This window comes from Gigantopelta aegis, chromosome 9, assembly GCF_016097555.1.
Source record: "Gigantopelta aegis isolate Gae_Host chromosome 9, Gae_host_genome, whole genome shotgun sequence".
In the NCBI taxonomy this organism is placed as follows: domain Eukaryota; kingdom Metazoa; phylum Mollusca; class Gastropoda; order Neomphalida; family Peltospiridae; genus Gigantopelta; species Gigantopelta aegis.
The window spans coordinates 19,851,303-19,873,956 of NC_054707.1; the positions used below are offsets into that span (position 1 = coordinate 19,851,303).

Sequence of the window (22,654 nt, forward strand, 5' to 3'; positions counted from 1 at the left end):
TAAAACTTTGAGTTTTTGCTTTAATCAAAAGAATGTAGCGTTGGTAGGATTGTATAATAATGTTTGTTATAATGACTTAACATAGGGAGATGATGATCCAGGTGACAAAGAAGTGAGTAACCAGATCACAGCGAGTGAACCTAGATGCTTCATTTTAGTCTGAAAATAATCTCTATCTCTGCTCTCTTTGAGTGAACGAAGATGCTTCATTTTAGTCAGAAAATAGTCCATCTTTTCTCTCCTTGAGTGAACTAAGATGCTTAATTTTAGTCTGAAAATAGTCTCTATCTCTGCTCTGCCTTGAGTGAACGAAGATGCTTTATTTTAGTCTGAAAATAGTCTGTCTCTACTCTGCCTTGAGTGAACGAAGATACTTCATTTTAATCAGAAAATAGTCTCTATCTCTGGTCTCTTTGAGTGAATGAAGATGCTTCATTTTAGTCTGAAAATAGTCTCTGTCTTTTCTCTCCACGAGTGCATCAAGATGTTTTATTTTACTCTGAAAATAATTTCTATCTCTGCTCTCCTTGAGTGAATGAAGATGCTTCATTTTAATCAGAAAATATTCTGTGTCTCTGCTCTGCCTTGTTTCTAGCATCATAATCAACTGTGTATAACCTTATTTCAGTGAAACCCATCACCTCTCGTAGGTTTTAGGCAGAACTGGGTCACTTCCACCATTTTATCATTAAGACCCATAACCGTAACCATAATGTTTTAGTAAAAAGTGGGTCACATCCAGTATTTTATTACCGAGACTAGTGAACCTCCATAGGTTTAGAGAGAACTGACCCATTTCAGGCACTGTATAGGGCCCAAGTCATATGAACAATAAGTTATGAACATTGACTTTGATATCTAGGCCCATGCTTATAAACCTTTAGTCTATAGACTCAAATCTGTAAACATATTATAAGAATATGACATGACCTGGTGCTTGTAAAACGTTTATAGAGTCTAGACTTGACACTCTATAGTAGAGTCTAAGACACTAATGTCATGACAATGCCATACAAACTGTATGCTTGTGATGTCATTAGAGATGGAGTCTGGGCTCTAAACATTTTATAAGCACAGGACCTGGCCTGGTGCTTATAAAACTTTTTAGAGTCTAGACTCGAGACTAATAGAGTCTGAGACACTAATGTCATGACAATGCCATACAAATTGTATGCTTGTGACGTCATTAGAGATGGAGTCTGGACTCTTTAAAGTTTTTATAAGCACAGGCCCTGGTCAAATGGCCCTTGTCCTCTTTATCTCAAAGCTCAATCTCATTTTAGTCATGCATGGTGTGCACCTACTAGATTTCCATTAAGTTTAATAAAGTAAGTGTAGGCTACACTGTAAATCATAGTTACCTATTCCAATGCTATACATACCAGAACAGTTTATTAATCAGAACCCAGTATCTTATTTCCTAATGTCTGCTTGAAACAAGGGCCATAGTCAAACAGCTGTTTATTTCATTTCATTTTAATTTATTATCATGCTTATATCCAATTTAAGTTCAAACACACACCTCAGCTAGTTGGGCTGTCTGACCAGGACAGTAGTTTAGTGGTTAGTGAGAGAGAAATCAATGTAGTGGCCTTCACCCACCCACTGAATCATTAAACTCACTTGGGAATCTGTATGGATAGATACCTGATTTGTTGTCACATGAGAATCAGAGACATTCTATTTGCTTTTGCTTACTTGCTGCTGCTTATAAACTTTAAAACAATATATATTATTATAATTAAAACATAATTAGATTTGTGACCTTTTGCTTTAAAATGTGTGGTTTCTGTAACACATCTGTCCACTCTTTGCTGTTTACCTGAAGCATAGTCATCCAAGTTTTAGTCAGTCTAAACATGTTATTCTAGTTTCAGTCAGTCTAGATATGTCAGTCTAGTTTCAGTCAGTCTAGATATGTCAGTCTAGTTTCAGTCAGTCTAGATATGTCATCCTAGTTTCAGTCAGTCTAGATATGTCAGTCCCATTTAAAAGATGTCTACATATAACAATATAGGCTTTCAGTCATGTTTATTTGCATCAAATGTCACATTTTTAAAATTACCATACATGTAGGTAGGCTCAAAATTGCCGTCGGTGGATTGTTTCACCCATGGCAATTCTTTTAAAAATTACTCTGGGAGAAACTTCTTAAGTTCGAGTCCTGGATTTGTGGTGTGTGGTATCTACATTGTTATTTTATAGGTGATGGATTTGCAGAGTATTTTTTATTATTTAATGCATATAACATCAAAGTTTTATTTGTTTTGGTTGATTGGTGAAAATATACTAAACATATACTGAACACAAAAAGAAATGAGAATATAAATTTCAGTTTCATATCAGCTGTATAAATTTTGTTTTTTTTAAGAAGGAATTAACATATATTGAGATTGAGGAGCATTACAGGGCACAATATTTCACGAGAACCATTGTTCTGTTCATGTGTCGGTTAAGCAACTTTAAAATCACAAGAACCGCCAATCGATTATGTGGTGAACAATTACATTCTAACATTAAAAGTACCATATATCAGTAATGAAAGTGAAAAGCAGTTTGTGTTTTTAAATACATTTGAACCATCAATGTACCACAGAACTGTAGTTCAAATGTTTTAGGATTAGGTAGGACTAACTAGGACTAATTAATCGGTTACAAACACTATATTCACGTATCAAAAACAAATTGGTTTTGGTTACCTAAGTAAAACTCGTTTGAACGGACTTCCGGTTATCTAAGATTATGAAATATTGTCCCCTGCATTACAGGTTGATATACATGTACATACCATTTAACACTTCACACAGCTGAGCATTAGTAATGAAGTAAACCTGTTATAACTACAAACTAATCACATAAGCTTGATTTGTGTTTGTGTGGGGGGGGGTATTCAGTCTAGATTGCATCTTATGTGTGATCCCTTCTGGAATAGTTAAATTCACGTTTTTCTTAAATAGACTGTCCCAAGTTTTCTTCCCTTGTATCATGTTTCTGACTAATAGAGATTTTTTAACAACTAAAGTTAAATTTTTCATTTAGACTATACTTATTATGTGTTTCTGGTCATCTTTGTGCTTGTGGTAGTCCAAACTGGATTTTACCTGCCAGTAATTTGATATCATTATTAAACAGTGAAATGACCTGTCTAAACTGGATCATGTGGGACCTAATGTTTATCCAATGTAGACAAGATCCGGTGTTTTGAAGGTGACCTTTTAGAATTTAGAAAATCTGTGATGTTCAAACTTGGCTAGTTTTGACAGGATTCTTGTTTGTTCAGAGTCCGGTTTAGACAGGTTTCACTGTGTTAGGAAATAAAATGAAGCTGGAGCTACTACAAACATTAGCAGGATAAAAAAAAATACATTGAATATTTATTAGACATTGGTTTTCTAAGCAAGAAAATTTATTTAATGTGTATCGTTAATTTAGCTGTGATCAGATTATATATAAAGTAGTTCGCTTTTTAAGTGTGTTTATTTTATTATTCTGAATTAATTTTTGTATATATATAATAACAATAATATATATATAATAACAATAATGTATATATAATAATAATATAATATTTTATATATAGTGAAACCCCTCTAAACCGGATACCCTTGGACCAAGTAAAAAGTCCAGTTAAAGAGGTATCCAGTTTAGAGAGGTTCTCTTCTAGCTGTACTTATATTTAAAAAAAGGGCTGTGAAAAAATGAAACAGTGAAAGTCATTGTATACGTTTGATCACTTGTACACACTGGCTTGTTCATATATATATATATATATATATATGCATACATTTTAAAAATTTGTTTTACTTTGTTTGACCAGCAGTGAAAGATGGGTTTTTTTAATGTTTGTGATTTAGTGTCATCAACTTTAATTTATTCATCGGGTTGTTAATTTCAGCATGATACGAAATATATTATATTTGCCAAAGCTTTACGGTAATTGGCAAACCTCTTTTTTTTTCTTTTTTTCAACAGATTTTCATAATTACCATATTTGCTATATGCTGGGTTAGTTTATACAGTGTGTTTTTAATTAATAAATATGTTTATAAGCAATATGTGTTCTTTGAAAAAGTAACAGACTAAGTGTGTTTCCATACATATGGCACATAAAGCAAAATTTAATTTAGTACTGATTATATGTACAGTAAAGTTGATGTTAAAGGTGTTTTATCAAAAAATGGAGTTAAAACAAAAGCAAAAAACCCCCAAAACATGGTACTCTAAAACATGCTAAAATATAATATGCTTGTTCTGTTGTAGTTTTTGCAAAACATTGATGAGGATTTGAAACCACAGAAATCCACTGGCTTGTTCAAACTGCAAAGCGTGTGTGCGAACCTGAGGCGGGAGATAGAAAGTCGGAAGAAAACTCAGAGTGGCCATGAACTGGCAGCGTTCCCAAAGGTGGACATAGTCAAACTCTACCCAGCAGCCATGGACCCCAAAGAGGTTAGAGAATATAGTATTACTCCAGCAGGCACTCATAACGGGGAAAGTAAAAATCATAATATTTCACTAAGAAATTATCATGCATTGGTCTAACGAACAATACTATTGGATGATTTGACGCTTAGAAATCAGTGACCTTGTCGGTAACTAAATATGATGTCATCACGATTTGGAAAACACACACAATGACGTCATGTAGTTTAAAGAGTTTGCATTTAATTTTACGGCTGTCTGTTTTTGGTGTTAAATTTACAACAAAATGTCATTTTAATGCAATTAATCTAAGAAATCAATTAATCCAGAATAAAGAGCACTTTTGTCTATAAACGTGATTAAATTACAAAATTATAGCAATACTCAAAACAGTGCATAAAGTCGTTTAAATCATTTCTATACATGTAGCCAACATGCATATGTGTGTCAAAAATAAAGGATTTTAGAGAACAAATAGCTCAGGTAATAAATAGAATAACAAACTCGGCACCAGTTATTATCAAATTTATGTCCCTTGTGAAATAATTTTCATTTGTCACTCGCTAAAGCTTGTTTCAACTGAAAATTATTTCACTCGTGACATAAATTTGATAATAACTGGTAACTCGTTTATTATCCTCCATTTATTACCCATATGGTTAAAAACATCTTGGTTCGTATCAATGTGTTACGTCCCACTAGAACGCCCACTGCAATCTTACTGGAAAGTCAACCTAACAAGATTAGTGATATAAGTTAAAATTGACTATGGGTAATAAATAGGATATTAAATTAGCTTCCATTTCGTATCATGTTTATGTCCCTCGTAAAATAATTTTTTATTTCTCACGCTGAAGCTTATGACAATTGAAAATTACTTCACACGGGACGTAAACATGATAAGAAATGAAAGCTCATTTAATGGCCTATAATTACTGTGTATTACTGTTGTCTTGTTGCAGGCGTAAAGAGGGAGGGGATAATTGATGGCCCTTACCATCCTCCATTTTAAGTGGATTGTTTTAGTGTGATAATTCCACTTTGGCTTGATGTAAAAGAGAAGAAAAAGTACTTTGTAAATAAAAAAAGTTCTGTTTTTATGTACAACTTTTAAAAACATTGATCAAGATATAACTAAAACAGAAATACTTGCTCAGAATAAAGAATTAAGTCTTAAATTATATTTTCTAAAAACGAATTTATTGCACATACATGCATACAAACTAACCGAGACAGATTATCAAAATTTTTTTTTTAATTTGCAATAGATATAGAAGTAATCAGGCTTTCTACCAGAAAATGTTTTGAGGGTATGTAATAAAAACATAGTTGATAATAACTACCCTACTAGGTATACTGAGCGCAAGTAGAAACTTTACAATCATATTTTTTATCGTAAATTATTTTGGAGGAAATCAGTTGAAATTTGCGTTACATAATTGATGATGAAGGTCTTCCCGATGATACTGCACGGACGGGGTGGAGTGAAAACGCACATATTGCCTTTCTGCACGTCTAAAGCGCAAAACCTGACAAACAGGTGCACAGGATCACGTGATCAACACAGTAAACGCGTATGCCTTCAAATCAATTCACACGTGTATTGTTTAACAGGAAAACAGATTAAAATTTCTGGTGACAAATTAGTGACTGAATGTCACGCCTCACAAATGCAGAACGTGAGCGTGCTGTGGGTAGGCTGCACGCAGGACAATCCGTTGCGGCAGTTGCTCGCACACTAGGATGCAGCCGACAGACAATTCATAATCTCAGAACCCGTGTGCAACAGACAGGTGTAGTGGCGGATCATCCGAGGCCAGGACATCCGCGTGTGACGTCACGCCGAGAGGATGGACAAATCAGATTACGTCATCTCCGTAATCGGTTCGAGACGGCTGCATCCACAAGCAGACAATTGTTCAGGGGTCGGGTGTCACAATCCACCATCAGGAATTGACTGCGGACTGCGGACTGCTGGTCTGCGAGCTAGGAGACCATACAAAGGACCCATTTTCACGCCATTTCACCGTCGTCAACGTCTGGAATGGACCCGACGACACGTTAGATGGAATCAGAGACGCTGAAATAACGTTGTCTTTAGTGATGAGTCACATTTCACACTTAGGTTTGCTGATGGCAGGGTACGGGTGTGGCGTAGACCGCAAGAACGCTATGCGCAGTGTTGTGTTCAGGATGTCGACAGATTTGGTGGCGGCAGCAGCGTAATGGCTTGGGGTTCATTTTGTTCCCATGGTCGTTCCCGATTGATTGTCGTCCAGGACAACCTCACTGCCGCACAATACCGTGATCAAGTGTTGACACCGGAACTGCTGCCTTTCATGCAACAACACGGTCCAGGATTGACATTTCAAGAAGATAACGCTACACCCCATACAGCGATCTTGATGCGCAATTTCTTGCGAAATGCCGGTATCAACGTCATGGATTGGCCGTCCCGTTCACCAGACCTGAATCCCATCGAATACATTTGGGATGAATTGGGAAGACGACTGAGACAACAGGTCAACCCACCGCAGACCCTTCAAGCTTTTGGGCAGGCACTGATCAACCAATGGCGACGACTTCCGGTACGGATTTTCAGAGGAGTTCTTCGGTCGATGAGAAGACGTTGTGCAGCTGAGGTGGCTGCGCGAGGCGGTCACATGCGTTATTGACATCAGAACGTGCCACGATCTCATCGATGTGAAAATCGTTTTGGGGGGTCACATGACATCAGGCGGTAATACACAATAAATTGATGCCCACATCGACTTGTGTCAATCTGTATTGCTTCACAAATGATATCGACATCCTTACATAGCAGTTTTATAGTTATGCACCCTGTATTTAATTTGTGCGGTCAAATTTATGCAGTGTAAAGTTTCTACTTGCGCTCAGTATAGTTGTGAACTTAAAATCTTTTGAACTTGGACACTGCATTTCATGTGCTATGACATAGTTCTCTTATTATAATCTTTCTAAAAAACAAAAACATTTTAAAAACTTTATCCATTAATTTCCACGATTTTAGAATGTGTAATTTTACCCTTTAAAGGCATATTGTCACAGACCACTGACCTATTTAATGGTGTAACAAAGTATTACCTGAACAAATATAATTTGATTTGTCCCTAAATGTACTTTATTCAACCATCTACATAACCACCATACTCCATTTATTAATGACATTTTTTAAAAATAATTGAATTATGGCCATGGTCCGTAATTCAAAAACTAAAATTGCCAAGAGGGATGACATGGATTTCACTCCATCATGATTCAGTTAAGGTGATACGATAGCTAGATTTGGTTTCCAACAATTAATGTAATTTTTATTTATTATCCATTTTTAGAGAAATAAGGTCCTTAAATCTGTGACAGTATGCCTTTAAATATACCTTTTCATGTACTATGACATTTTAAACAGCAGTTCTCTGTCTATAATCTTTCTTTAAAAAAAAAGTTTTTAATCGATCATTAATTTCCAAGATTTTAGGCTATGTAATTTTCCCCTCTGGCAGAAACCCTGGTAATTCAATCCTTATAGTGCATGTTCAGTAATTGTTATCACAGTGATATTCATCATTTTGTTCTACAGTGAAACCTCTCAAGACCGGACCCTCTGTAAACTGGAATTCCCTCAAAACCGGATGTCCATTTTTGAAAACCAGGAGAGAACTTAACCTCTCTAAACCAGATCCCTCTTAAAACCGGACATTTGTCTTGATTCCAAGATGGTCTGGTTTAGAGGGGTTTCACTGTAGTTTCTTGGCTATTTGGACAGTGTTGTTTTTGGGGGGGGGGGGGGGGGGGGGGGGGTTCAAACTTTATTTTTTCCCAGTTCCTCACATACAAACACACACAGCCCATGTAGAGTGGTATACATGAGTTGTTCAATACAGTAGCATACATACAAGCAAAGTGAAAGCTAAACCAAAACCCCGTAATAAATAAATGCAGTAAGTACATACATATAATTATATACAATATTATGTACCATTTATAAAATTATGCTACTGGGCCATTTTAACAATAAAAATAATTAACTAGCATACAAAGGGACGTTAACTAACTAACTAAATTGAAATAAATAAAATGAATAAATAAATAAATAAAGTTCTGAGTGCATATGTACAGTAATTGTTACCACAGTGATGTATATATTCCTCATATTGTTCCAGCTGCGTGGCTGTCTGGACAATGGGTAATTCAATAATTGTTATCACCGTGATATATATTCCTCGTATTGTCCTAGCTGCTTGGCTGTCTGGACAATGAGTAATTCAGTAATTGTTATCATAGTGATGTGTATTCCTGTATTGTTCTAGCTGCTTGGCTGTCTGGACAATGGGTAATTCAGTAATTGTTATCACAGTGATATATATTCCTCGTATTGTTCTAGCTGCTTGGCTGTCTGGACAATGGGTAATTCAGTAATTGTTATCAGTGATGTATCTATTCCTCGTATTGTTCAAGCTGCTTGGCTGTCTGAACAATGGGTAATTCAGTAATTGTTACCACAGTGATGTATATATTCCTCGTATTGTTCTAGCTGCGTGGCTGTCTGGACAATGGGTAATTCAGTAATTGTTATCACAGTGATGTATATATTCCTCATATTGTTCTAGCTGCTTGGCTGTCTGGACAATGGTTTGTGGCACGGCGGCCTGCTCACGAAGATCGTCCAGGACTCGTACTTCTTGGCTGTGGCGACGAAGATCTACTTTGAGAACCTGCGGGTCAACGACAAGGCGAAGAAACAGCTGGCCGAGTTGCCGTCCATCCTGCTCCGGTGGATCATCCTGGATGGTGACCTCGACCCTGCCTGGACCGAGGGGATAAAGTCCATGCTGGACGACGAGAAGAAGCTCACTCTAGCCAATGGAGAGAGAATTGTGGTCAGAGGTAGCCGATTACATGTACTTTCTTTCTTCTTTTTATTTATTTTCGTGCTTATATCCAATTAAGGTTCATCTCAATTATGAATAAAATTTGGTATCTGGGAAGAAAAAAAAAGAAGAAAAAAAAAAAAGGTTCAAGTGTGCTGTCCTGGGCACACACCTCGGCTATCTGGGCTGTCTGTTAGTTAGTGGGTTAGTTGTTGGTTGGTTAGTGGTTAGTGAGAGAGAAGAGGGTGTAGTGGTCTTACACCTACCCATTGAGTCATTAAAACTCGCTCTGGGTGGGAGCCGGTACCGGGCTGTGAACCCTGTTCCTACCAGCCTTATGTCTGATGGCTTAACCATGACACCACCGAGGTCGGTCATATGTACTGAATCAGGGGTAGTTGGGAAGACAATTGGAATTCAATATTTGAACAAACATTCTCTGCATTAGGTTGACTGGGGTTGGGTCTACATGTAGTTCAATTAGTAAAGTGCTCACTTGAAAAACTAGAGCACACTGATTTATTAATCATCGGCTATTGCATGTCAAACATTTGATAATTCTGAAATAAGTCTTAGAGAGAAAACCTGCTATATTTTCCCATTAGTAGCAAGAGATCTTTTATATACACCATCCCACAGACAGAATAGCACATACTATAGCCTTTGATATACCAGTCGTGGTGCACTGGCTGGGACGTGAAATAGTTCAATGGGCCTACCGACAGGGATCGATCCTAGACCGACTGCGCATCAATCGGGAAGACAATTGGACTTCTTATCCTAAACATTTGAATAAATATTCTCTCCTGTGGATCTGGCTCAGTTGATAGAGCGCACACTTGAGGTGTTTGTGTTGAAGGATCAAATCCCGTCAGTGGACCTATTCTCTGATTGGGCTTTATCCCCTATCAACTAGTGCCCCACAACTGGTATATCAGAGACTGAGGTATGTGCTGTCCTGTCTGTAAGAAAGTGCATATTAAAGATCCCTTTCTGCTAATAGAAAGATGTATCATCTATGACTGTATGTCAGAATGACCAAATACTTGACATCCAATAGCCGATGATTAATAAATCAGTGTTCACTAGTGGCGTCATTAAACAAAACAGACATTAGTTTGGCTTTGGGGATTTTTTGTAGGCTGGACTGGATTCTTTGTCCATGTCTAATCAAAAGAGAAAGAATTGTTGTTAGAGGTAGCGTATCACATTTGTTAAAAACGGGTACACTGATAGAATTCTGGGATGGAAATGGGCTTCTTGACCTCAAGAACTAAGTACTGAATCTGGTTTAATCCGTTAATTCAAGTATGTTATAAGGAAGGAAAACTCTATTAACGTGCCCATATCCAGTGGAGATTCAGGCACGTCCATCCTGGGCACGAGTTCTGATTTGCGCTAAGTCTCCTGTCCTGTCCTATACATGTACATAGTATATCACTACCAGGTATATATGTTATACATGTAGCTCATGTTGTCACACAAGAAAAGTACAATTTTATCACTTGTGGGCAGCGGGTTGTTGATGGAGTTTTGCATTTGTTCTAGGTGGTTTTGAAGCAGCCATTTTGTCTCACCTGTAAGAGAACTAGGTATTACTTTTCTGATGGTGGCAGCGACGGCGTCAACCATTATGTTAAAGTATAACGTTAATGTTTCACATTTAGATCAGTTTCTCACAATCTATAAGTCCTAGGTCAATGAAACTTGGTTTGTAGTTGAACCTGTGGATGTTCATCACACTTCAATGAAACTTGGTTTGTAGTTGAACCTGTGGATGTTCATCACACTTCAATGAAACTTGGTTTGTAGTTGAACCTGTGGATGTTCATCACACTTCAATGAAACTTGGTTTGTAGTTGAACCTGTGGATGTTCATCACACTTCAATGAAACTTGGTTTGTAGTTGCACCTGTGGATGTTCATCACACTTCAATGAAACTTGGTTTGTAGTTGCACCTGTGGATGTTCATCACACTTCAATGAAACTTGGTTTGTAGTTGCACCTGTGGATGTTCATCACACTTCAATGAAACTTGGTTTGTAGTTGAACCTGTGGATGTTCATCACAGTGCACTGAAAACGTTTATGGTAGCCAAGACATTTAATTCTTCAGAATTTCTTGTTGGTGTGAATTAGAATTTTTAATGAAGTTTGTTTTGTTTAACGACACCACTAGAATACGTTAATTAATTAATCATCAGGTATTGGATGTCAAACATTTGGTAAATCTGACTTGTAGTCATCAAAGAAAACCTGTTACATTTTTTCCATTATCAACATTGGATCTTTTTTAAGTGCACTTTCCCTCAGACAGGAAAGCACATACCACAGCCTTTGACCAATTGTGGTGCACTGGTTGGAATGAGAAAAAACCCAGTTCAATGTATCCATTGAGGTGGTTTGATCCTCCCTCTGTGTGTCTCTTAATATATATATATATATATATATATATATATATATATATATCTCTCTCTCTCTCTCTCTCTCTCTCTCTCTCTCTCTCTCTCTCTCTCTCTCTCTCTCTCTCTCTCTCTCTCTCTCTCTCTCTCTCTCTTTCTCTTTCTAATTCTCTGTTTCTTGCAAGCACCTCAGGTGAGTACTCAACTGACTGAGCTAAATTCCGGTCCAATTTTTTAATGGAGACTTTATCTTGTTTTCAGAAAATACAACATTTATATTTGAGACTGCATGTTTGAGCAACGCATCCCCCAGCTCCGTGTCTCAGTGTCAGGTGATCCACTGTGGACAGAACACAGTGAACTGGACTTCACTCTTCTACACATGGAAGCAGACGGCAAAAACAAGATGGATCCTCACCACAGTGAGGTACGAATTAAGAGAAGGAAGGAAATGTTTTATTTAACAACGCACTCATCACATTTTATTTACGGTTATATGGCGTCAGACATATGGTTATGGACCACACAGATATTGAGAGAGGAAACCCGCTGTTGCCACTTCATGGGCTACTCTTTTTCAATTAGCAGCAAGGGACAGGGTAGTACATACCACGGGCTTTGATATACCAGTCATGATGGACTGGCTGGAATGAGAAATAGCCCAATGGGTCCACCAACGGGGATCGATCCCAGACCGACCGTGCATCGAGCGAGTGCTTTACCACTGGGCTACGTCCCGCCCTGAATTAGAGAATACTCAACTTGCTACTCAGCAATACCATTTATCTTGCACGAGTGAGGAAGGACAACATCAATTCATGAGTGCAAGGTAAATGGTATTGCTGAGTAGCGAGTTGGGTATTCTGTTTAGTACACATTATCGATCTTTATCATTTTATGGAAGATTTTTTTCAAACAATACTGTTGTTGAAAACAAGTGTGCAAGTTGAGAACAAGAGACACTGCTGCATCATAGCTATAATGTACATAGCGCTGATGACATAAGTTAGTTGTTGACATGACCACCATCATGAACAACCCCATTAAATGGATAAAAAAAATAGTTATGGTTGTTTGTTGTGATGTCAGAGTCTATAGTGAACCAATGATTATGACGTCAAAATGTACCTATAGTTCGTCCCACAGGGAATGCCTGTTTTTCATAACTATGGAATTTGCTAGAAGTTATTTATTTCTGAGACAATTGATTTGTAAATTGCACACAAAAATAGTAAACAACAAATTTTTTATTTCCAAAACACTTACTTTTTTCCTTACGTCAAACCAAACTGAAATTATTTACAAATATTTTTTTTTATACAATGATGGGATGGGATGGACTGTAGGTGAAGAAATGTTGCTAGGGAAAGAATTTTTCTTTCCCCATTTCTCTCTGTCCATATGGTTAATAATTCAGGTTTCTATTTATTCTTTCAGTTGATTTCAGGAATGCCAGGACTCGAAATAAGAAGTACAATATGCCATTATTAACTTATTTTGATACTTGTAAAAATGCTGAGGTGTCTCGTTTATTCATACTTTTTTCTCTCTTTCAATAATATTTATTTCTGTTCATATATTAAATTGCAAAACTATATTACTGTCGTGATATGTATGTATAACTTGTACCTAATACATCAAATGTTTTTTTTTTTAAAAAGCAATAAAATATGTTTCAATCAATTAAACAAGTCCTTCCATCATTTCATTTTCATTTTAATTTATTTTTGTGCTTATATTCAATTAAGTTTCAAGCACACTGTCCTGGGCACACACCTCAGCTGTCTGGCCTGTCTGTCCAGGACAGTGTGTCAATTGTTAATTGTTAGTGGTTAGTGAGAGACAAGATGGTGTAGTGGTCTTACACCTACCCACTGAGTCGTTAAAACTCACTCTGGGTGGGAGCCAGTCCCAGGCTGCGAACTCTGTACCTACCACCCTTATGTCCGATGGCTTAACCACGACACCACCAAGGCTGGTGTCCTTCCGTCACTGACTGACAAAATGTATGATCTTTGTTTTTTCAGCATCAAGATTCTGGAGAATCTGGTTGAAGAGGTGTTTCCATCGACACTCAAGTTCCTCAAGTCAGAGTGCTGTTCCGCACTGCTCACTGATGTCGGCATGGCAACAGCACAGGCCAATGAGGTGGCATCTGGGGTGCAGGAAGTGACAGCGTTCTTGAAAATATTCACAACTCTTCTGGACAAATACCTGTTGAGAGAGGACATTGAGAAGAAATTGAAGTTTGATATGTTAGATGATTCCGGTAAAATGTTTGCTGATTTTTAGAAGAAGAGAAAATATGTCTGTACAGATCCTTTTTTGTTAATTTTACAAGATCGTTTTGCTTTTTAAATATTCATGCCTGCAGGTTAGCTGCCAACTTCATATTTGATGGATGTGTTGTATGCATAAAAATGTAGTAAATTAATTAACTTTTTATACGCCCATCTATGATGGGTCATATTATGGTATGGCATTGTATGTCCGTGTGTTAACTTTATTTTGTCCAGACCATATCTTGCATACAGATGCATACAGGACCATCAAACCTCACATGTAGGAACAACTTGGTATGGCGGTGTGTCACATACTATTACTAGGTCACTAATATAAATGTGTCACCAGAGTACCCATGCATGCTAAACAAGATTTTCATTTTCAATAAAGAACAATAACTTCATTTATCAGAAAGCACCTTTTCCAATGGATACAGTATCATCAGTAGTTGGTCCAAAACAAACTGTTCGTTCATCTCATTGAAAAAATTTCACTTAATTAGAACTGAATCATACTCATAACATATTGATTAATATCTATGGTTTTCCATCAAACGTCTGATGGGCATATCATGTACCTGACCAGTATACTCTTGTTCTATCAGCATTTGTATAAAAATGGGGTGGAATATAGCTCAGTTGGTAGAGCAGTCTCATCTGGTGCTTGGGTTGTAGGATCAAACCTCAGTGGACCCATTTGGTTTTTTCCAGTCCCAACCAGTGTGCCCCATAACTGGTATATCAAAGGCTATGGTATCTGCTAATGGGAAAATGTAGTGGGTTTTCTCAAGGACTCTATATCACAATAATCAAATGTTAGACATCCAATAGCGATGATTAATTTGCTTTATTGGTATCATTAAAAAAAAAAAACTTTTATCTGCCATCTTTTATTCTGCTCACACCACCTCCAGGTTGGGAATTGTCAGAATCCAGTCGGAACTGAATTTTGTGTCACGTATTTGGGATTCCGATTACCGGTATTCCATTTTCTAGACTGCCAAACAAGCATGCCTTAGGTAATAGTTCTGGAGCACCAAGGGCACCCACCTGATCATGAATTAGTTTTTTCATTGCTGTGGTTAGGCAATTGGTTCAGTATACAATAATTTACAGAATAGTTTACAATATACAAGAACATAATATAAATATTTATTCTGCAACCACTGTTTCTATTGACAGATTATGATGACCAATTAAAGCAAAGTCATAAACGTATACTAGCAGATTATGACTTTTGACGTCACTCGTATGACGTCACACGCATAGCTACCTTACAAAATTTAACCTCTAGGTATCGTACAATGTGGCAGAAATAACAGAAATAATAGCTTTTCCCCATAATTTTTATGGTCTGCAGGATAAAAATAATAACTAGTTACTGACATCGGATATCTGCTTTATCCTGTTCAGGCCAAATGAGAAATTTCCCATTCTTACCTTCACAGGATAAAGCAGATATCCGCGACGTCATTAACTAGTTATTCTCTATATAAATACATACACTAACTGCTAGCAAATAGTGGAACTATTATATCTAAGTGCTAGTTTCACATACTTTATACAATTCATAAGAATGTGTGTGTTGTTAGAAGTTTGTTTTGTTTAACGACACTACTAGAGCAAATTGATTTATTAATCATCGGCTATTGGATGTCAAACATGTGGTAATTTTGATACAGTCATAGAGAGGTAACCCGCTACATTTTTTTTACGGTTATATGGCATCAGACATATGGTTAAGGACCACACATATATTGAGAGAGGAAACCTGCTGTCGCCTCTTCATGGGCTACTCTTTTCGATTAGCAGAAAGGGATCTTTTATATGCACCATCCCACAGACAGGATAGCACATACCACAGCCTTTGATATACCAGTCGTGGTGCAATCGCTGTGACGAGAAATAGCCCAATGGGCCCACCAACAGGGATCGATCCTAGACCGACCATGCATCAAGCGAGCACTTTACCACTGGGCTACGTCCTGACCCTGTATTGTTAGAGGTCAATAATTTAGTAAATTTTATAACATTTTGCCATATTCTGATGCTTAGGAATGTATATACTTCGAAAGTCAGTGTACGCTGTAAAAACAAACATAAAATACAACTCATCTTCAAAACAATAATTGTTACCACACATATTTTATTTTCTGACAAAGATTCACGTCTTTTTTCTAACATTAGATAGCGAGTCATCTCACAAATTTTATATCTTTATTTGACACCCATCAGTTGATGCTTTTGTTCATACGTGACCGTTGTTATATATTCATCTGTTCTGTGACCTCTAGACAAAGTGAACAACTCTTAAGAGTTCCTCCAATGGATTGAGAGCACCATCCCGTCAGATCACAAGTCGTCTCACAAATTTTACATCTTTATTTGACACCCATTAGTTGATGCTTTTATTCATACGTGACCGTTGTTATATATTCATCTGTTCTGTGACCTCAAGACAAAGTGAACGACTCTAAGAGTTCCTCCGATGGACTGAGAGCACCATCCCATCAGATTGCAAGTCATCTTTATTTGACACTGATTAGTTAATGTTTTTGTTCATACGTGACTGTCGTTATTTCTAGACAAAGTGAATGAGTCTAAGAGTTCCTCCGATGGACTGAGAGCACCATCCCATCAGATTGCAAGTCATCTTTATTTGACACTGATTAGTTAATGTTTTTGTTCATACGTGACTGTCATTATTTCTAGACAAAGTGAACGACTCTAAGAGTTCCTCCAGTGGACTGAGAGTGCCATCCCATCAGATCGCGAGTCATCTTTATTTGACACTGATTAGTTAATGTTTTTGTTCATACGTGACTGTCGTTATTTCTAGACAAAGTGAACGAGTCTAAGAGTTCCTCCGATGGACTGAGAGCACCATCCCATCAGATTGCAAGTCATCTTTATTTGACACTGATTAGTTAATGTTTTTGTTCATACGTGACTGTCATTATTTCTAGACAAAGTGAACGACTCTAAGAGTTCCTCCAGTGGACTGAGAGTGCCATCCCATCAGATCGCGAGTCATCTTTATTTGACACTGATTAGTTAATGTTTTTGTTCATACGTGACTGTCGTTATTTCTAGACAAAGTGAACGAGTCTAAGAGTTCCTCCGGTGGACTGAGAGCACCATCCCATCAGATTGCAAGTCATCTTTATTTGACACTGATTAGTTAATGTTTTTGTTCATACGTGACTGTCGTTATTTCTAGACAAAGTGAACGAGTCTAAGAGTTCCTCCGGTGGACTGAGAGCACCATCCCGTCAGATTGCGAGTCGTCTCACTGGAAGCACAAACATCGAGGCGGTGATTCCTAACTACCTGAGTCTAATCAAGGGCATGTTCGCGTTCTCCTACATCTGGGCATTCGGAGGATACCTGCATGACAAGTAAACTGTGCTCTTGTTTTCTTAGGTCACCACCAGTTAAAACTGGAGGGAACTATAGGTGGCATCTCCATCCTTTTGTCTGTCTGGCTGTCTGCCTGTTCCACATATAGTTTTAAAAAATATATATATAATAATAACAATGCCTGTTACAGATCAAGTTTGACTTTCATGGCAATTTACTCATTTTTCACAAACTTATGGCCCTTGAAGTTAGGCGATACGAAAATATGTTTTCCGGACTTTTGTTTTTTCATTGCCTCAGAATATTGAGCTGAAATTCTGTGTATAGCTTTATCATGTTCTCTTACAGATCAAGCTTAACTTTCATGGTGATTTAACCATTTTTCATAAAGTTATGGTCCTTGAATTTACGAGGTACAAAAATTTCAATTTTGGGACCACTGGCCTGTTAACTAACTGTCCTGGACAGGCAGCCCAAAGAGCTGAGGTGTGTGCCCAGGACAGCATTCTTGAACCTTAATTGGATATAACAGTTCAGAGTTGAACTAAGGAGGTTCGAATTTTGTTTTTCATAATGTCTTAAGATATTGAGCTGAAAATTGGTGTATAACTTTATCTTATACTGTTACAGATCAAGTTTGACTTTCATACCAATTTATCCTTTTGCCCCTTGAACTTAGGAACTTTGTTGGGCCCGTTAGGGGTCATGTTTTGCCTTAAGGGGTGTTCTCATTATGTACTGTGAGATTACCTAAATTGGAACAACTTGAAAAGTCTTATACGTTTTTGTAGGGCCGACAAATCGCATGCAACAAGACTGCATGAGAAAGAAATGTTTTATTTAACGATGCACTCAACACATTTTATTTACGGTTATATGGCATCAGACATATGGTTAAGGACCACACATATATTGAGAGAGGAAACCTGCTGTCGCCTCTTCATGGGCTACTCTTTTCGATTAGCAGAAAGGGATTTTTTATGTGCACCATCCCACAGACAGGGTAGTACATACCACAGCCTTTTATATACCAGTCGTGGTGCACTGGCTGGAACAAGAAATAGGAGATACCACGTAATGATAACGTCACTTTAGCAGTACTCTCAGAATGAATGTTTTTCTTTACAGATATAAAGAGAGGTTTTCCAAGTTTGCCCACGATGTGCTGTACCGTGCTAGCCACCCGATTCGACTGCCGACGTGGGGCTGTGTGTTCGACTACTACATGGATGAGTCGACCGGATCGTTCGTCAGGTGGGGTGAGAAGGCCTTGATGAAGACACTCCACAGCTTTATAATCACACCAGATGTAAGTACAGTGTAACCCCTCTAGACCGGACACCCATGGGACCAAGTAAAATGTCCTGTTCTGATGGAAGTTCGCTTTAGAGAGGTTGTGTTAAGGGACCGTGAAAAATTTCCAATTTTGAGGGTATTCCAATTTACAAAGGGTCCTGTTTGAGGGTATTCCAATTTACAGAGGGTCCTGTTTTGAGGGTATTCCAGTTTACAGAGGGTCCTGTTTTGAGGGTATTCCAGTTTACAGAGGGTCCTGTTTTGAGGGTATTCCAGTTTACAGAGGGTCCTGTTTTGAGGGGGTCCTGTTTTGAGAGGCTTCACTGTAGTACAGATTTTAAGGCTTTTTAAAAGTTCAGTACCAATTTCCTCTTTTCTATGGGGTGGTAGTTAAAAGCCACAAATAAACTATAGTTATGTGTGTATTCTGAATGTTACAGGTTTTGTGGTATGATCGTGTAATGTGTAGGTCCTCTCTGCAATGTGCATATTTCTGTGATGTCTATCAAATAAATTCAAACAGATGTACAAGTAAATGTTCCAAGTTCAACATCTTAACAGTCAAATTTATTATCAAATTAGCTGTCACAATAAGCTATCAGTTCCGGAAAATGACGGCAATATTTCACAATTGAGCAAAAAACTCAATTGAGCAAAAAACTTCTCACAAAATAAAAAACAAAAACTAAAGCGGCCATTATCATGGTTAATCTCAATCATTGTTGTTGTATTATTATTTCTGGTCAGTGCTGAGTGCAGAATGGCGGGAAATATGAAATGAGTGAATGTACTGTATGCAGTATACAGCTTGCCTGGGCTGCTGGTTAAACAGGGACTTTACAATTACTATTTATTATCCATATGGTTCAACATAACTGAGTTAATAATAATCATACGAAGCACACGTGTAATAACAAGTGTAATGATGTGATTTTGGAAAGCGACGTCATACCATGACGTTACTTCTCCAGTCCTAGCTCAGACTGTGCATTTGAAATATGACGTCATTTCGTTGTTTCCTAGTTGTGGCTGAAACATTTTGAGTTGGGTCTTGTTATTCATAAAGACAACAACAATAATAACATGGATAATAAAGAAATTATTACACTCGCGTGTGAGTTGTACTGATTTGACAAAACTCGCGTCAGGATTCATGTATTACCCTCACTCTCGCTCGGGCAATACAAAAATCCTGACACTCGTTTCATAAAATCAATACGACACACAAGCTCGAATAATAATCTCTATGTATGGGATATTTAATAACCACTGCATCAGTTGTTTTTTAATACTTTATTTCTTTCTTTTGTTACCATACTGTTTTGTGTGTAACATACACTGCATACTGTTTTCTTTGACAGGTGGAGCGGTACATGTTTCTGGTCGACCTGCTTCTTGGCAGCAGACATCCTGTGTTGCTTAGCGGCATCCCTGGAGTAGGCAAGACAAGTCTTATAGAGGTGAGTCCATCAACTCTGCATCCATAACCAGCCTCCATTTTAAGCAATTTTGTTGTCAAATATATTAATCTGGTTTGATGTGAAAAGGAAAATATTTTGGAAGTTACCAAAGGTTCTCTTTTTGTATGCAGTTTGAGACAGTAATGTGACATCATAGTCATGAATTAAATTTCGTCAATATATAAAATAAAGGGAAGGGATTTAGCTGAATCAGTAGAGCCTGAGGTCGGAGGATCGAACCTCCTTCGTGGACCCATTCTCGGATTGGTTTTATTTTCCATCTCAATCGACAATAAATTCATGCATTTGAAATTATTTTAGAGTGTTACAGAGATATTCATATTGAAAAAAATCAAAATAATTTATTTCTTCTATAGAGAGAGAGAGAGAGAGAGAGAGAGAGAGAGAGAGAGAGAGAGAGAGAGAGAGAGAGAGAGAGAGAGAGAGAGAGAGAGAGATATTGAGATTTATATATATATATATCATCAAGTATTCATATTCAAAGCATGAAAATCTAAGTAATTTGTAATCTAAATCATGCAAAACTATCTTTTATTTTCTGAAAAAGTTGGCTACAAACTCAGGATATTCCCTTTAACTGATTGTAATAATTTGACATTGGTCACACAGCACATGGTGTTGCCGAGACACCAGTCGACGACGGTGCGCATGTCTCGCGGAATGACGGCGGCCATCTTCCAGAACACGCTGATTGGTCACATCATGGAGCTGAAGAACAAGTCAATGACGGCCGTGGCACCAGGGGTCGCTGTCGCACCGAGTGCAGCCAAGCAGAACCATTTGTTTTTCATTGATGACCTCAACATGGCTGCAAAAGTTGGGAGTAAGCATGCACAACATCCATTGCTATCCAATAGAACATGGTTTAAATGGAAGATAACAAAGTGTAATACTAAACAGTTCTTTGTTTTCAAAAAATATATAAGCATGAAAAATTGCAACCCCCCCTCAAAATAACTGGAGTCTGAGGCGAAATTTGGTTTGGTTTTCAAAGTTGGAATGGGATATTTTGCACCTCTTGAATTTGCACTCTTCAAAAATAAACGTCGCTAAATTATCATGGTGTTTTTTTTTTTGCTTGTGTTTTCCAGTTAAATAAGAATTAAAAAATGACAAACAGATTTTATATAATTACAAAGACAGGAGCTTGTGCAAAGGGTGGGTTATGGCAGTCGAACCATCCCTTTGATCAAGCAAATTTTCTTCTTGGTTTTTTTTCAATACTTTTCTGGGGAAGCATGTCTTAACCACTCATAAATTTCGCTAGCCACAGTTTAGCCACTCACCCTCTTCTAAAATGTATGCACAAGTGCCTGGACACACCGTATTTAGTTAAAATACACAGAAATCAGTTTCTAGCGTCCTTTCCATGACCTGTTTTACGTAATGACGTCCCAGCTGGTGTAATGACGTCATTTTCTGAGGTTTATCGAAGGATAACATTCAATTTTTCTTTGACGTCGTTCAGTCAGAATTGAAGAAATCGTATTAAAGCGGAAAGTTTGTAATTATACTTAAATAATATTCAGGTCGCACACAAATGATATTTTTGCAAACAACTTTTCAAATATGATGTTTTAACTCTCTGAGTGTCATGACTGTGTATTTGATAATTGCAGACAACCAACCTCCCCTGGAAGTACTGAGACAGATTCTGTCTGAAGGGAAGTGTTACGACAAACAGAGACAGAACATTCAGCATATGGGCGAGGCTCAGTTTCTAGCTGCCTGTACACTGCCGAGTTCACCAGGTATGCTTTTCATTCTCCACTAATATGTAACAAATTGTTACGTTATTATTAATGTATATAAGTCTGACTAAGCATTGTCATAGCTATGAAGAGGTAGTGTTTTTAGTGAAGATCATACTTTTCAGAGTTTACATATCAATAAGATTATAATTACATAGCTGGATCCTAAGGAATATTAACTATTGGGTGAATTTGGTCACAAAATTTGCCAATTTCAACTTTAATTTGCATTTAGTAATTTGGCAAATGATATATTAATTATGATTGAATATTTTTTACAGTACGTTATTTTAAAAAAAAATAATTGTTTTTTGATAGAGTTTTTAACAAAATATATAATTATTATTTTCATGTTTCTGTTACAGGCTTTGGTCTTGGAAAAGCTTGTCACGTGATGTCATCGCGACTAACTCGCCAGTTCATCAACCTCACAGTATTTACTCCTGGAAGTGATACATTGTTGAGCCTCTACTCTCGGCCATTGCTGTCGTGGCTGGAAGAATTTCCTACATTTTCTGTAGAGCACCATTATGAGTTTGCACAGGTATGTGAGACAGCATTAGTTTTGTGGCTTTTTATTTTACTCCGAAACTTGTAATTTTGTCATGAATATTCAAGTTGTCAATTTGTACAGATCTATTTGTGAGTAGACATTTGTTCTATTTATTGGTTGTTTACTTCCGGCAATTTTATTATTATATAATAATAATAATAATAATAAAACTTTTTTTTTTCTTTTTTTTTCTGCCAAGCAGATAAGATACAGTAACA

General features: G+C 37.3%; 1 protein-coding gene across 2 annotated transcripts in view; it reads left to right on the forward strand.

Moving 5' to 3' along the window:
- The window catches only part of LOC121381031 (dynein-1-beta heavy chain, flagellar inner arm I1 complex-like), a 144,155-nt gene that overhangs the window by 40,562 nt on the left and 80,939 nt on the right, over positions 1–22,654 (forward strand). For both annotated transcript variants that reach the window (XM_041510112.1, XM_041510113.1), the window contains 10 exons: positions 4,261–4,449; positions 9,051–9,327; positions 11,975–12,140; positions 13,741–13,982; positions 17,216–17,393; positions 18,484–18,664; positions 20,013–20,111; positions 20,742–20,955; positions 21,752–21,883; positions 22,249–22,427. In XM_041510112.1, the coding sequence (XP_041366046.1) occupies positions 4,261–4,449; positions 9,051–9,327; positions 11,975–12,140; positions 13,741–13,982; positions 17,216–17,393; positions 18,484–18,664; positions 20,013–20,111; positions 20,742–20,955; positions 21,752–21,883; positions 22,249–22,427 (1,857 nt within the window). The remainder of the gene's footprint in view (positions 1–4,260; positions 4,450–9,050; positions 9,328–11,974; positions 12,141–13,740; positions 13,983–17,215; positions 17,394–18,483; positions 18,665–20,012; positions 20,112–20,741; positions 20,956–21,751; positions 21,884–22,248; positions 22,428–22,654) is intronic.